Here is a 15,039-nt window from a genome sequence, read left to right as displayed (position 1 = left end):
AACAGATTCCCTAAGTGCTGGGCAAGCAAAGGCTCATCCCCTTCCCCAGGCCACCCCTCTGGCCATGCTAAGCTGTAAGATATCAGCCCACTCACAAGCAAGCCCCTCTGTCCCATGGCACTGTCCTACAGGTATGAATACCAGGACAGGGAAATACACACAGCCCTGAGGGAAAGGTTCCATTTATTTTCTATTCCCTCTCATTATTAAAAGGGTCCAGAGCTATTAGGGAAACACATGGATGTGATGATTTCCCTTGGCTCAGTATAGCTGCTGGCTGGGGCTCATTGTGTGATGAATGGAGTGGGAAGAAGAATGGGGGAAGGAGAGCAGACTGGAAAGAAAGCAAGAAAGAGAAAAGCAGGAGGGAGTCAGGGATAAAAGACAGCAAGGGGAAAACAAGAGGAGGCTCAGCTGACTGCCTTCTGGCCAGCTGCCAGCTGTTTCCTTCCCTCTTGCTGAGGGAGGGGGCTCCCTTTGCTCTGCACAGCATCCTGCAGCCCCCCCAAACCCCAGCTGGCCTGGGGCTGCCACCCCTTCCCACCTCTGCAGAGACACTGAGCTGCAGACACCTCTGATGGCACGAGCACAAAGCCTGTTCACCAGCAGCCCAAAGACAGACAGGAAAGTCCAGGAACTCCTGAAACCCCCAGACAGAACGTGTGTATTTATATATAGCTGAGGATCTCCAGAGTGGGAGCTTGCATGTGCACACACGTGGCACTGCAGCTTGTTATAACTGCACTTGTTTACTACAAACAAAACAAGCCTTTATTCCACGCTGGAAGTTTCCTTCTGTGGAATCAGAGCCCCTTTCAGAGGAAGGCATAGTCCCCACTTGAAAGTTTGCCAAATAGCTGAAAGTCACTTAAGTACATGCAAAAAAAAAAAAAAAAAAAGAAATAGGGGAAAAAAGAAGACATCTTAAGAGACAGCTGTGTGGTAAAAATGGCCTTTTGTCAGCACCATTGGCTCTATGAGGGGAAACTGTGTTCATCCATTATGCAGGTTGGGAATAGATATGCTGGCACATGCAGCCCCTCTGCCAGGGCAGCTCCATGGGCAGATGTTTTTCAGCACAGGCAGACTGTGACCATCACCAGACAGCAAGGGACAGTGAGGAGGAAGCAAGATAAGGTGCCATTGGAAGGCACAATGGCTCAGACACGAGGACAGGATTTCTGTCCAAGCATGGGGGAAAGACCTGCCCCTTTGTGTTTGTCTTCAGCAGCTGATTTATCTTCCTGCAGGCTTTGCTCTCTTCCAGCTCGCTGCAGATGAGTTTGGAGAGAGTGTGCTACACTCTTCCTATGTCGCCAAGCACAGGGCTCTGCAGGCAGTGAAGAGCCCTTGGGAACAGCCACACAGCCCCTCTTACCCAGCTCAAACTTCTGCTTTCTCTAAAAATTCCATCAGTGCCTGAGGCAGGACTATAAGTAGAGCTCTGGCAGCTTGTGTTCATGAAGCACAGGCAAGCTTCTCCCAAGTACCAGAGCCTCATGAACACTTCAATAAAAATAATAACTGAATTTTGAGTTTTTCCCATCCTATTCATGCACATGGAAAATAACAGTAAAAATGATCACCAGGAGCATCTGGTGGCCTCTGCCATAGCTGTTGCTGCTGTGTCCACAGCCCCACTGCACTGGCACAGACCATGGGACTGTGCCCACTTTCAGCCCAGAGCTGAGAGCTTCAGACCAGGAATTTTTGGCACTGCACTTGGAGGAGGGTAATTGTAAAAGTCTCCAGTGTTTCCGCTTTCTGTTTGTTTACCTACTGGGATTTTCACACATTATCGAATTCCCTTGTTTCATTAACCATCAAGGCCTGCAGTAGCTGAGTGACATGTATTTATTTAAACATGGATGGGCCAGTGCACACAGACCTGCCAACCAGCCCCTGGGCAGCTCAGCCCAGGCATTCCTTTCAGATGTGCTTTCATTTCCTTTCATATGTCCCTAGGCTTGGTGAGGACACAGAAGGTGTGGGCATTACTGTGAGTCCAGGTTACTGTCACTGGTGTGTTAAGAGGACCAGAAGAAGGTAGGAATGAGGGGCAGGCCAGGCTCACATGGATTTATTTGGGGAAGGGTCCAAGCAGCAGTTTTAGAGCATTCCCTCCCTCCCTTCTATCTGTCACCTTCCAAGATTTATTCCCAAGTCGTTTTCTTTCAGCTTGGTGATAATGTGACTCTTGGCAATGGAGCCTGCTGATGCCAGCTGGAAAAAAATGCACTGTAGTCTTCTCCACAGCTGTTTTCCAAAATCTTTTCAGGATAGATGCTCTTCAAGGGAGATTATGCAATTGGCACCCCTCTTCTTCAATCCTCTTTGAAACTCCCATGTGTGGCATGATGGGTAAAGCTGGTTGTGGTTTTGTGGCTTAGCTGGGACAAACCAGACTCCCCCCAGCCATGGAGGATGTTCACAGCAGCCACACACGTGTAGGAGAGGGCAGCAGGTGTTGTGTGGTCCTGAACACTGCTCCAGAGCAGTGGTTGTGGGGCTTCACATTATCCTCAGGCTCCTTCAGCCCTGCCACAGTGCTCATTTCCCCCATGGGAGCCAAGAGGACTCTGGGGTCAAATATTTCCTCTCTGCCACAGACAGATGAGTCAGCTCTGGTAACAGGTCACTGGGCAGCAAAGGACATCCTTGACCTTCTTTTTCTTGGTTTGCTCCCCACCTGTGTGCCCAGCACCTGCAAGATGGATGGGATGGGATGGGATGGGATGGGATGGGATGGGATGGGATGGGATGGGATGGGATGGGATGGGATGGGATGGGATGGGATGGGATGGGATGGGATGGGATGGGATGGGATGGGATGCCACAGCCAGGACCAGGTTAATTTCTCTGGAGGTTTCTGCTGTTGTGCAGCTGGCTCCTGTGGGATTTGCTCCAATGCTCATGAGCTGGAACAGCACAAGCTCTCTCATGAATGCAGAGATTCACAATATTCTTTCCTTCCTTCTAGGAATGGGAGCTAATAAAAGCTGCACTGTCCATTTGGGCAGCAGCCCCTTCCCCCTGTTCTTCCACATGCCTGGATGAAAACATCCCTGGGGCTCTCAGCCAGCCCTGGCACAATCTCTGTTTTGGGGAATGTTCCTGCACTGGTGCCCTGCTCTGTCTGGGCCTCTCAAGGGTGCCTTGTGCTGGGTGACAAGGGAACAGGACTGCATGTGCTGGCATTTGCAAAAGCAGAGCCCCAGCATCTAGTGGCTCCTTGTGTGTTGTGCCTTTGGGTATCCAGAGGCATTGCTTATCCCGTGGCACAGACTCTGCTCCCCCATGAGGCTTGGTGGGCTGTGAGCAGGAGCAGGGCTGCAGAGCTGTGGATGTCTGAGATCCCGGCTGCTGCGAGGGAGCCTGAGAGCACAGTTGGCTGCAGGACTCTCACGCTCGGTGGGTGAAGCTTGAAAGGTCTCCAGGGAGTCTCACGCGGGGGTTTTGAGCTCATCTTTCTGCTGAAGCACTGCTTCAAGCAATCCTGTACTCCTGGCTCCAGGGCAGCTCGAAGAGCAGCCAGAGGACATTGCTCTCAAGGGAAGGCCAGGGTCAAACTGAAGTCACCTCCAACACGATGCTCAGCAGGAAATCCCTGGATCCTGGATTTGATTTTGTATTTGTTTCTGCCCTACCCTGCCCCACCATCCTCTCCTTTGCCTCTTCTCTTGGTGGTCTGCATGTTTTTCCCTTCAGCTCCCATTAACACAAGCCAGGTCTTCCCAGGGTGGGCCATGGGCCAGAGAAGAGGTTGGAGAAGCAGCTGGGTGTAATTAGAGATCCAGGGACCAGGAAAGATTTACTCTTCATTCAAATGAAGGAAGTGTCCCACAGTCAAAGCCCTCTCCTCAAGACAGACAAACAGAGGACTGAGAGCTCAGAAGGAAAAGGGAAACACTCTGAGCCATGTAGGAGATACTGAGACTTATCTATCTGCAGATGGTGTGAAGGACACAGCACAGCCCCAAGGAGCACATCAGCATGCAGAGGCAAGGAGCAGCCAAAGAGCAATATGGGCAGAGGGTCCGTGGGTTTTAGTGCTGTTTGCAGATGGTCCTGTGCTCTTCAGCTGGCCAGTCTTTCACAGCTGCAGAAGACACTTTCTTTTACCTCACCTCTAACTTTATTATGTCCTTTAACCTTGGCTCAATCTATAGACAACAGTCTTGAAAGCACTTTCTGTGTCCCTTTCTGGGCCCCTCTTGATAAGGGGTCTGCCCTGATTCTAAGCTCCTTCAGAATATCCTCACTGAATCTCACCTCTTCCAAGGTTTTAATAGAGAGTGTCAGTTCCCACATCCCTCTGTGAATAAAAGTACCAGGCAGAGCACTGGAATCCCCAAATTCCCTTCTCCTCTATGCTCTTTGTGGCTCTATAGATGACCACAGCTCCCCATGGGCAGTCACAGACACACCTCCAAATCACACATTTCCTACATCTCAGCACACGATGGCTTTTCAAGTCACCAGATGAAAACAAGCTCATAACCACTCAGCTTCCTAGAGCAAGTGAAATCAGTTCAGTAATTAATATCAACAACCTTTCCTCTGTCCTTCTCCCTTGGTTATGAACTGATTCACAAAGGAAAAGCAATGCCATCTGTTCCAGGAAAAGTTAAATATGTTTGTGACATGACATGAACACAATGCCAGCCAAGTGTTTGCAGTAATTGCTCCGTGGTTATATATAACACTGAGAAACACCCATTTGAGGCCCACGCTGAATTTAGATCCCCATTGGACCCAGCATTCAGATCCCAAGCATGGATCTGTTTTCAGCTGCTGAAGGGAAACTCCAGGAAAATTGACCTTGGGAAATTCTCCCACTTGTTTATGCCTTTCTTTTTTTTTTTTTTTTTCTTCTTTCTGAAACAGGAGGCAGTCCAGAAAACATGCACAGCCAAGTGTCCCAGCATAGATAAATCAGTTCAGACACACCACCTTCTCAGAGCCACAGTGTCCAAAACAGCCAGAGATTCTCCGGCTCCTCTCATGGTTATTCACCTGGCCTGACTGGGGCTTCTTTTCACCCACTTATATAAAGGGAGAGCATTAAATCCCATCTTCCTAGAAAAGCTGGAGGCCTCTCATAGCCACCACTAAGTGCAGCCTTGCTTTCACCCATGGATATTTCTCAGTGTCCCCCAAATGTCCCACTAGATTTAGAAACCAGAACTTCAATCTCAGTGGTCCCAGCGAGGTGAGAATAAGCAACATCAGAGAAAGACAGGGAGAGTCAGGAAGACCAGTTTCCCTGAAGAGCTTACAACAAAGCTATCAAATCACACAAAATGTTTCTTTGTCTTTCTTCTTCTCTGAAAGACTACAGCAGAGGTTATCACTGAATCCTCTGAGACATCTTTTGCTTCTTTTTCAATTAATTAGATGAATTCACACTTGTGGGATGTAGAAGATTTGCAGTCAGACATAATTTGCAGGAGTACTGCAGCCAAGGTGTCCCTGGTGGGCTCTCCTTGCCTGCTCCTCCAACACCCACCAGGTCAGAGCAGTCTGGACAGAGCCACCCTGGCTGGTGCCTACCTGCAGGTGATGGTCAGCGTGTCCTTGGCGTTGATGACGTGCTCCTCCTCGGTGATGCTCAGAGTAGGAGGGGTCATGGAATAGCTGCTCACCAGATCTGTGGAGAGAAAAGAGAGAGGGGACAATGCAGAGATCCACGAGCCTGGGCCCAGCCTGGGGCAGCAGCTACCCTGGTGCCACGAGCCCAGAGAGGGGCAAAGGCTCTGGAAGAGAACATCTCCTTGGGGTCTGCTCCTACAAGGTACTTAATGCTGGATCAGTGGGACAAAAGGTTTGCCTGAAGCCCTGGTTCCAGTGAGCAGCTCTTCAGCTCTTGGGCCAGGGCCAGACAGCCTAGCATGGATGAGGGCCAGAAAAAGGAAGGAAGACCAGAAATTGGGGGATTCAACTGTGGCCATTCCACACCAGGTGAATGATATTGGGCTTGCTTGGACTAGGGCTCTGAAATTATCCCCTCTGCTAATGGGAGGGAGTCTGGCAGGAGATTTTTCCATACACATGTAGTTTTCTGTAATCAGGGGGACAAATCAGGGATGCCCAAATACCACAGATGTGTTTGTACTGAGATGCTCTCCAGAGGCAAGAGGCATTCATGGAATGCCCTTCTCCTGTGGTACACTCTCAGGTGTATTCACCTGACTGGGACCAACCTTTGTGGATTGCAGCAGCCCCCTTCCCTGTACCACTGGACAGGCATTCCAGGAGTGAAATTATCCAGGCTCAGGGACAGGCAGTTAAACATTATCATGCTCTTCTTCCAGCTTTTTTTAAGGAGAGCCCCACATTTTGTGTGTTTGCATCTCTGGCATGCCAGACACGCACCCTCAGTGAGCTCCTCATGGACAAAACATCTCGAAGTACCGGTTACCCTCAGAGACTACTGCTGTTTTTCTCAGCACATTGTTGTCGACTGTCATTACTCCATGATCTTTATCTTAAAACTCCAGCTTCTGGAGATGTGAGATAATTCAGAAGTCTTGTTGACTGCAAAAACAAGCAAACTAACCAGAAATAGGGGGAAAAATGTTATAGAATGTGAGGCTGTGACTCAGGTAGGTGCTAAATGTTAAGGAAGAAAAGAATGCAAAAATATGCTGCTAACTTGGCTTTATACAAAAACATGAGGTATTTTGCAACTATGTTCTGTGTATGTCTGTTTCCTTCCCTTGCAGCATTCAAATGCAGGTATGAGAGATCTGTCAGTGTTGGAGAGGTCTCAAGGATGTCATGTTTGCATGCTTTTCACAAGCATCTGTAAAACCTTTCCTCCAAAACTGTGTCCTGAGGACTACAGGCTGAGAGCCTCAGGATGAGAGGAAATGGTCTTAGGTTGTGCCAGGGGAGGTTAACATTGGATATTAGGAAAAATTTCTACACTGAAAAGGTGGTGAGGCATTGGAACAGACTTCCCAGGGTAGTGGTAGAGCCACCATCCCTGGAAGTGTTCAAAAGACACGTGGATGTGGCACTTGGGGACACGATTTAGTGGTGAACACAGTGGTGCTGGGTTAAGGGCTGGGCCTGATGATCTTAGAAGTCTTTTCCAGCTTCAATCATCCAGTGATTCTAGGAATGTTTCTCTATGGGGAACCCTGACTCAGGAGGCCACCAGCTTCTCAGCCACAGGGGTGGCACGGGGATCCAGGCTGGAGAAGCCCCCGTGCCCAGAGGCTGCAGGGGACCCGCAGCGAGGGACGTGCGGAGCGGCACCGCCAGCGCTGCCAGCCCTTGTTCTCCACAATTGTTCTCCGCTTCCTTCCCGCCCGAGCACGCTCCGAGCTGGTGTCCCCATGGCTGTCCCCATGGCTGCCCCCATGGCAACAGCAGGGTGACAGCAGCCATCTCCCCCCGCCATCTCCTCCCTGCCCTCCACTCGCCACCCAGCCAGGGGCAGGGCTGGCCCGTGTCTGCCGCCTCCACACCTCTCCCTCTAACAGCAGCCACCACTTGTCACTCAGCACACACGGTGTCACTGTGGTCCCTGGGCTGCGTGGTGCTCGGCCACCACGGAGGACACCCCGCCTTGTGCCTCCAGCCTCCCCTTCCCCGATGGAGGGGACCGCAGATGTCACACAGAAAAAATGTGCCCCGGGGCTGTGAAAATAAATGACCGCATTTTTTGTAAAATCCCTTCAAAATGTAACAAGGTTTATTAAAAAAAGGAGGCGGGGGAAGGAATCTGTCTCCTAAGCTGCGTTTCCTATTAATGCCGGACACACTTATCCCAGTGCAAACACTGCTCTCCAGATGGCCACAGCTTCCCTGTCCATCGTCCCAGGGAGCAGCTGGGGGTGCCTGCCACCCCCACAGGGCTCAGCCCAAAATGCAGGAGATAATGGGCTTGCATGGGCTGGCTGGGGACAGCAAACCCTCTCATCCTATCTGTGCTCGGGGGCAGCAAGCAGAAAGGTAATCCCCAAAACCCTGGCATGGACAGCTCAGGCACTGAGCTTATGGCTGCAACAGGCTCTGAATTAGATCTTAAAACTGGCATGGGCCCTCTGCTTGAACCATTGTATTAGTGCCAAGGTGGCAGAACTCTCTTGGCTAATGCTGTGCCCATCACTGGGGCTGGGGGGAGCAGGACAATGGCAGAAATAACCCCCTGCCTCCCTTCACGTGCTGCCTGGTGACCTGTTAGCAAACAACACCAGGGGGTGGAGGGGAAAAAAGGAAAAGTACGATCTGTGCAGGTTAGGGCTGTGGGATTCCTGCAGATGCATCCTGTCCATGGCCCTCGGTGAGTACAACAGGAAAAGGAACCACTGCTCACTCCGAAAGCACCGTGGCGCGGGGCTGGGGACACTCCTGCTGCTGGCAGCACTGCTGGCCAGCTCTTGTGGCCATCCAGCCTCTTCACTGGCCCCAGATTCCTGGGAACTTTGGGGACTCCCTGCACTGGCTCACGCTGATGCCCTGCACTAAGCCTGGCATCTCAGGATGCCGATGCCCAGAGCCACCCATGGCATCCAGGACAGGCAAAGGGATGTACAGACCTATTCCCAGCCTGCAAAATCATCTTCAAAGCCATCAGCTTTCCCTGCAAAATTTCTCTATCACTCTGTGCTTGCCAGATGGATCCACCCCATTGCTGGCCTTGCCCTTTCCCTCCCTGAGGGAGCATGTGCCCTGCCATGGCCCTCTCCTGAGTTTTGCTCTCCCCAGCACTGAACTTGGTGCTGGGTTTGGCCATTAAATCTCTGCTAACCGACACACAGATGGTTTGTGTCTCTGGCAAATCCCAGGGTGCGAAGGAGATGTCTCCAGAGCATGGAGTGTCTCCTCTCCTCTGAGTCCCTCCTTCCCCACCTCCAACCCCTCTGGTGCTTTATCTCCTCAGCCCTCCAAGCAGCTCCCTCTTTCTCCCGCACACCCAATTGTGCCCTTGCACAGGGAGAGCATTAATGTAATTAAAAAGGCATGCAGCAGCTCTGGCTTTGTTTTTTCAAGATGGCTGCAGCTTTTTTCAAGTAAGTTGGCAGCAGGATATTAAAATAAACAGAGGGGGATTGATGGGATGCAGTGAGAGGAAGCAGGATCCCACAGCCAGTCACACCTTGTCTATTCCCAGAGAAGCACGTTTCCCAGCAGCTCTCCTTGCCTTGATCTGGCAGCACGTGGCTCTGAAAGGGGCCAGGCTGCACTGAGGCCCTTATCACTGCTGGCTGCTTCATTTTCAGGGCCCTCTACCTCCTTCACTGCTGCTCTCAGCTGCCTCCTGCATCCAGGACTCGCCCTGCCTCGTGGGAAAGTCATGTTCACCCTGGAAAGTGCTCTCCACCCCAGGCATCTCTCAGCCTGGCCTCACCTCTGCGCCCCTGGGCATGTGGGAAAGCCCTGTGTGGAGCCTGGTTTTGCCTTGTGATGGCTGCAGATGCTAAATCCCTGCAGAGCAGCATCAGTGCCAGAGCCAGCACTGCCACACGAGCTGTGGCTTTGGGAACAGAGCAAAAGCTGAGTGTGGGACAAGGCAGAGCATGGTTTGGTGCAGGATGGCACAGCACAGCTCCTGCTCTCCGTCTGCTCCCACTCACAGGAAGCCCTGCACCGGATCCTCCCCCAGCCCCACACACCCCCCCAGCCCCTCTCTGCTTCCCTTCCCTCCCTCTCTGCTGAGCTGGCCCCGCTGACTGATTAACGGGGCGCCTTTCCGGACAGGGATTTTGTTCACACTCTGTCCTTCTCGCTGACTTCCTTCCCTGGCGCTGGATCGCTCTGGTCGCAGCCATCACATGTCCCCAGCTAACCACACCTTGGCGAGAGCTTGTGAGAGCTGCAGGATAACATGCACAAAGCAAAGCTGGTCCAGCTTGCTGTCTCCCTGCACCTTGCATACCCAGCCCAGCTGCCCACCCCAGTGCTGAACCATGGCTAAAGATAGGCTGGAAAGGAAAAAAGAGTGTCCTTTCCCCGAGCAAAGCCCCCCTGACACTGCTATAACTCCACCTCTGTTGTTTTCAGACAAAAATTCCCCATCCATGAGCATCTGTCCAACACGGCAATGCAGGAACTCAAGATGTGGACACTTTCTAAAAAGAGAAATTTTGTTTGCACCAGTCACTGTGTGAGCAAAGCTCTGCTCCTGAACAGCCATCAGGAAAATCTGGTACCTCTCTGGCCAAGAGGGACCATTCAAAAGAGCAGCAGTAGCTAGCACTGGGGCAGAGGGAGGAGAAGCTTTGTTCTGCTCTTTCTGCAGACTTCTTCTCCTGCTTTCCAGGCTGGACTTGTCTGAATTAGCAGCATTTTCTGGCAAAACTGCATGTGCCCCACAGGAACTAACTCTGGCACCTCAGGTGCCATTTTGCCCCCCTGCTCCAGTTGCAATTCCCCATCTGCCCTTGTGCTGGAGGACCTGTGGTTGCCCACAGACATGTGGGAAGCCCATGTGCTGGAGGCAGAGCCAGGCCAAATTCCCACCTACAGGGCTGAAGTTCCCCCATAGAGTGACTTGTTCTCATGCACGGGGCAAGCATCCAACTGTGGGCTGGAGCAGCAAAGTGTGAGTGCCACGTCACACAGGGAGCAGGCAGCTGGCAGAGCAGCAGGGGAAATCTGAAGTAGGGCTGTCAGCTCCTCCTCTTCCTCCTCCCAGTGCTCTCCAGCAGGGAGGAAGGCCTGTTTTGCAGAGAGATGTGATATCACATGAGGCTGAGAAATAAACAGCAGGCTCCAGCTGAGGTAGGGATGAAATACCAGGTGTCCTCTCCAGCCTCACAGCAGGCAGATTGAGCCCCAAACCATGGTGGGCACTGACACCAAAACAGAGCAGATTCTGCCCAGCAGCCTGTGCCCAAGGACTGCCAGGGGAGGGTGACAACCACCCAGGTCCACAGTGAAGGTGAGAGGAAAACAGAGATGGAAACAGGCTAATGAGCAAGCAGTGAACAAATGAAAATAAGGTGATGATAAAAAACTGAAAATCATCCCCAAATGATGCATATGCACAAGGACAAACAGAGCAGACCCCTTCTTTTATGGGTTCGTGGAAGATATTCCCAGTCCCATAACTCAGGGTTGACCCTCAGTTCAGACCAGCCTCAGAAGGGTTAAACAGGAGGGCTGTGCTTCTCAGTGCAGGACCAGCCCTTCTAATCCTGGTGTACTACAGCAGCATCACAGTCCCAGCCACACCACTGAACCACACCAGGGGCTCACTCAGACCCTGGGCAGCACCTTCTCCTTCTCACAGTGGGCAGTGCCAATGCCAAGGCATTGCTTCTTTGGTCTACAAATTTTCATCCATGGACCTCAGAGTCCTGAAACAACACCAAATCAAAGTGGGGCAGGCTTGTATCCTCACCAGTTTGCGAGGGCATTCCCAAAGCATCAAATGTTCCATTGCTTCAATTAGGACAGCAGCAAGGTCACAACACAAGCAGAAGGCACGGCCAGAGCAGCAGTACCCTGAGGCTGGGCATTCCACCCTGCTTCCCCGGCCCCTGGCACTCCACAGCTGCACATCCAGTGCCTGGTGCTCTGGCCAAAGAGGCCTCAGTCCAAAAAGCTGCTTGGCCTCAGTGCATGCACCTCAACAGGTCTCTTTAGCCTCTCATGGCTGATAAACTTTAATTTACTGGTTCTTTTCTGGTATCTCATAACCACCTGCACTGATGGGTAAGGAGGCAAAAAAAAGGCACAAGTTCTCTGGGCTCCTTCAACATTTTGTCTTCCAAGCTGGGCATCCATCAGGGAACAGGAACCGAGCAGCTCAGAAGCAGAAGCCACTTTCAAAAGAGATGGACTGTCCTGAGCAGAGTCACGGTGTGTCCCTGGTCCCTTGGTGCCTTCAGGCAGGGATTTATACCGGGGTATTCCGAGCCAGCTGCCCTGGGCAGCAAAGCACGGCCACACCCAATGCTGAGCAGCTCTCACCTGGTTTTGGACTCTGCTGTGCCCCGGCTGCTGCCAGCACATCATCCCACAGCATCCCAGAGAGGGCTCAGCCTGTCCGGAGTGTTTGTGTGTCTGCCGCTCTCCTCGGCAGGAAGCACTATCTCACCATCGCCCTGCTCGCTCCAGCCCGGTTTCCTGCTCCATCCTGCCAGGTTTACCCCGCTCTTTCCTCCTCCCCTCCCCCTGCCCCACGGCTGTCAGGCCATGTTTGCATTTCTGTCTCCTGCCGTCTTTCCTCTCCCTGCCCATCCTCCCCGAGCGGCTCCGTCCCGAGCCAAAGTTAGCCCGTGTCAGGTAGCCGCATGTCCGGCCGGGGGCAGCGGGTCAGCCGGGGCCACCCTGCAGACCCTGCAGGATCTGTGCTGTCAGCAGCCGGCCCGGGTCCCGGGGGAGCGCCTGTGCGCTGCCCTCGCTCCGGGCGGGATGCTCCGGCACATCAGAGCGCAGCTTTCCCCGCTCCGGCACATCAGAGCGCAGCTTTCCCCGCTCCGGCACATCAGAGCGCAGCTTTCCCCGCTCCGGCACATCACAGCGCTGCTTTCCCCGCTCCGGCACATCAGAGCGCAGCTTTCCCCGCTCCGGCACATCACAGCGCTGCTTTCCCCTGGTACCGCCCGCCCTCGCTGCTGCGGGCAGGGCTGGCCAGACGCCGCTTTGTTTGGTCCTCCATCCCCTGGATCGCTCCGCGTTTGTTGGCTGCCTGCTCCTGCCCGGAGAATCCTTTTCCTGCCTTTGAGATAGAGGATGCTCGAACCATCTGTGTGTTTTATTTCCTTGTAGAAACTAACAAGCCAAGGATTGCTTCCTCTCGCTGACATTTCAGAGGGCAGCTCCGGCTCAGCGGGATGCGCAGGGAGGGGAGGGGGGGCCCAGCATCTTCAGACAGGAACAGGACCTATTCTGTCCACAGGATTCACTCCCTAAGGGGCAGAAATCCTCAGACCTACCCAAACGCCTGTGGCAGCTCCCACTCCACCACTGCCGTGGCTCTGCAGGAGCCCTGGGCGAGCTGTCCTGCTTAGCATACATAACCAGCCCTCCTCCAGTGGCCCCTATTAACTGCACGGCTAAACCCTTGCAAAACTCAATTAAAATTATCCTCCTGCATCTTAAGGACTGTCAGGTTGCTTCTCTTCCCGTTTTAATTTACTTCTTTCAAAACCTTGCCCTGCTCACCTTCTCTGCCCCAGCAGGGTGTGATTAACCTGGCGCACGAGGAGCAGAGGGATCTGATGGTTTTAGGGGACTGATATCAGCAATTAGCACCGTTCATTGCATCTCTGACTTGAAGGGATGCAAAGCATGGTCCACAGTTTGTGAGAAAACAAGTGTTGGTCCAAATTCACTACTTGGCACACGGTATTGCCAGCACAAATCCTGGCAATGATGGCCAGGATGGGCTAGGGACAGACACCCCGCTGTGGGCCCTGGGATCTGTGGGACAGGACTGCTGCTCCCTCCAGTTCATCTGTCTGGGATTGCTCAGGAGTTGCCTGACCATTGCAGAGGTTAATTCCACCCCGTGACTATCCAGGTGTAACCCCAGGGGCTTTGCTGGGCTGAGGTACCTCTGGCAGCAGTGGGTACAAACCCATGGAACCCTAAGGACACAGCTTTGGCCACTGAGAAGAAATGGCAGCCCATCAGTGATTAAAGAGAAATGATGGAATGAAATTACAATTCCCTGCTTCTTACACCTGATGGAGATATGAGGCAGATGACCAAGTACCTCTTCAAGAAACTCAGCTACATTGTGGACTTTTCCACTGTGGGACACCCACAGAGAGATTCCCAAAGACAGATAAGTTCCCAGAAGACAAGTCACCACCAGCTCTTACACACCATGATCCAGGTGAGACATCCAGGGCCAGGAGTCTCTAGACCACCCACTGCCATAACAGAGGGGGCACATCCAGGGTATTCCTGTCCATGCCAGGGTATCATCCCCTTTCCCAGAGCTCCAGCTGCCCATGCTGAGGCTGCTGGCAGTCCAGGCAAAGCCAAGACCAGTTTCAGCACCTGGGCAGAGGCTTCCATTCACAGTACCTGGACTTTGCTGCATGAACACAGAGGAAGGGAAAAGCCTGAGAAACATGAGAGAGAGGGGAGAGAGATCCACTCAGATTCAACATCAACTACAGCTCCATCATGAGCCATTTCCAGAGGCTGAGGTGAACTGCTGAAGCAAACTGCAGGTGTGCTGTTGGGGGAAGATGGAGTTCAAGCCACGTGAGGCCTCAGCATCCAACTCTCACTGGGAGATGAGAAGGCAGAGGCAGCTGACCTGGAAGTCAGACAGAGCCCGAAGGGTCAGCACTGAGCATGGAGAGAAAAGGGCAGTAGCATTTGGAAAGAAAAAAACAAGTCACAGGTTTGCTTTTTCCTTGATGTGTGTGGGCTTAATTGCTGGTCTTTGAAATTTAACTCTTCCCAAGACTATTGGTTTATGGACAGACTGAGTAGGACACTGAAAAAACCCTGTACCCACTCAGGGCAGGTTTCCCCCTGTGAGCAAAGCCTGGGGTGCCCTTCCTGCCTCCTGCCCAGCCTGCTGTTCCAGACTGACTGTGCTGGGCTTCTTCAGGGGTCTGCAAGCTGTGCTGGGAGACAATGGACCAAGTGGAAAAGACCTGCTTCTCCATCTTCATGTCCCTGGAGTCTGCATCCAGATGTTTGCTACTTAGCTGTGAACTGAAATCAACTCAGAGCCCTCAAACCAAACAGCTGCCCTGGAGCTGGCAGTGCCTGTTCTCTGCAGCACAGCCCACCCTCAAGTTGATCTCCAGCTGCAGGGTGCAAGAGAGGCTGATTGATAAACAGGGTAAGTGGGGGAAAAAATAGTTTTGCAATCAGATGATTACTTGGCCTTGGAAAACCTGCATTCAACTCCCCATGTGCTCCAGGCTCACTGGAAGGCTGGCATACAGCTTCTATGTACCTCCACCCCTGCCTGAGCCACAGAGGGTAGGGCAGCAGAAACTGGGCTGCTCTGGCTTGGAAAAATATGTACTGGTGCAAGAAAGGAGGAATCCTTACTCCTTCTAATTATAGGCACACAGGGAACAAAGAAAATTAATTTAGCCCAGAGCC

At 52.5% G+C, this 15,039-nt stretch overlaps 1 protein-coding gene across 2 annotated transcripts in view; it reads right to left on the bottom strand.

Annotated features, from left to right (window-relative positions):
- The window catches only part of FLT4 (fms related receptor tyrosine kinase 4), a 57,133-nt gene that overhangs the window by 30,833 nt on the left and 11,261 nt on the right, over window positions 1–15,039 (bottom strand). For both annotated transcript variants that reach the window (XM_056502506.1, XM_056502507.1), the window contains exon 2: window positions 5,554–5,650. In XM_056502506.1, the coding sequence (XP_056358481.1) occupies window positions 5,554–5,650 (97 nt within the window). The remainder of the gene's footprint in view (window positions 1–5,553; window positions 5,651–15,039) is intronic.

Source organism: Oenanthe melanoleuca, chromosome 13 (assembly GCF_029582105.1).
Source record: "Oenanthe melanoleuca isolate GR-GAL-2019-014 chromosome 13, OMel1.0, whole genome shotgun sequence".
NCBI classification, from domain to species: domain Eukaryota; kingdom Metazoa; phylum Chordata; class Aves; order Passeriformes; family Muscicapidae; genus Oenanthe; species Oenanthe melanoleuca.
Note: the sequence above shows the minus strand (reverse complement) of the source record. Positions and strands in the feature narration are given on the sequence as shown.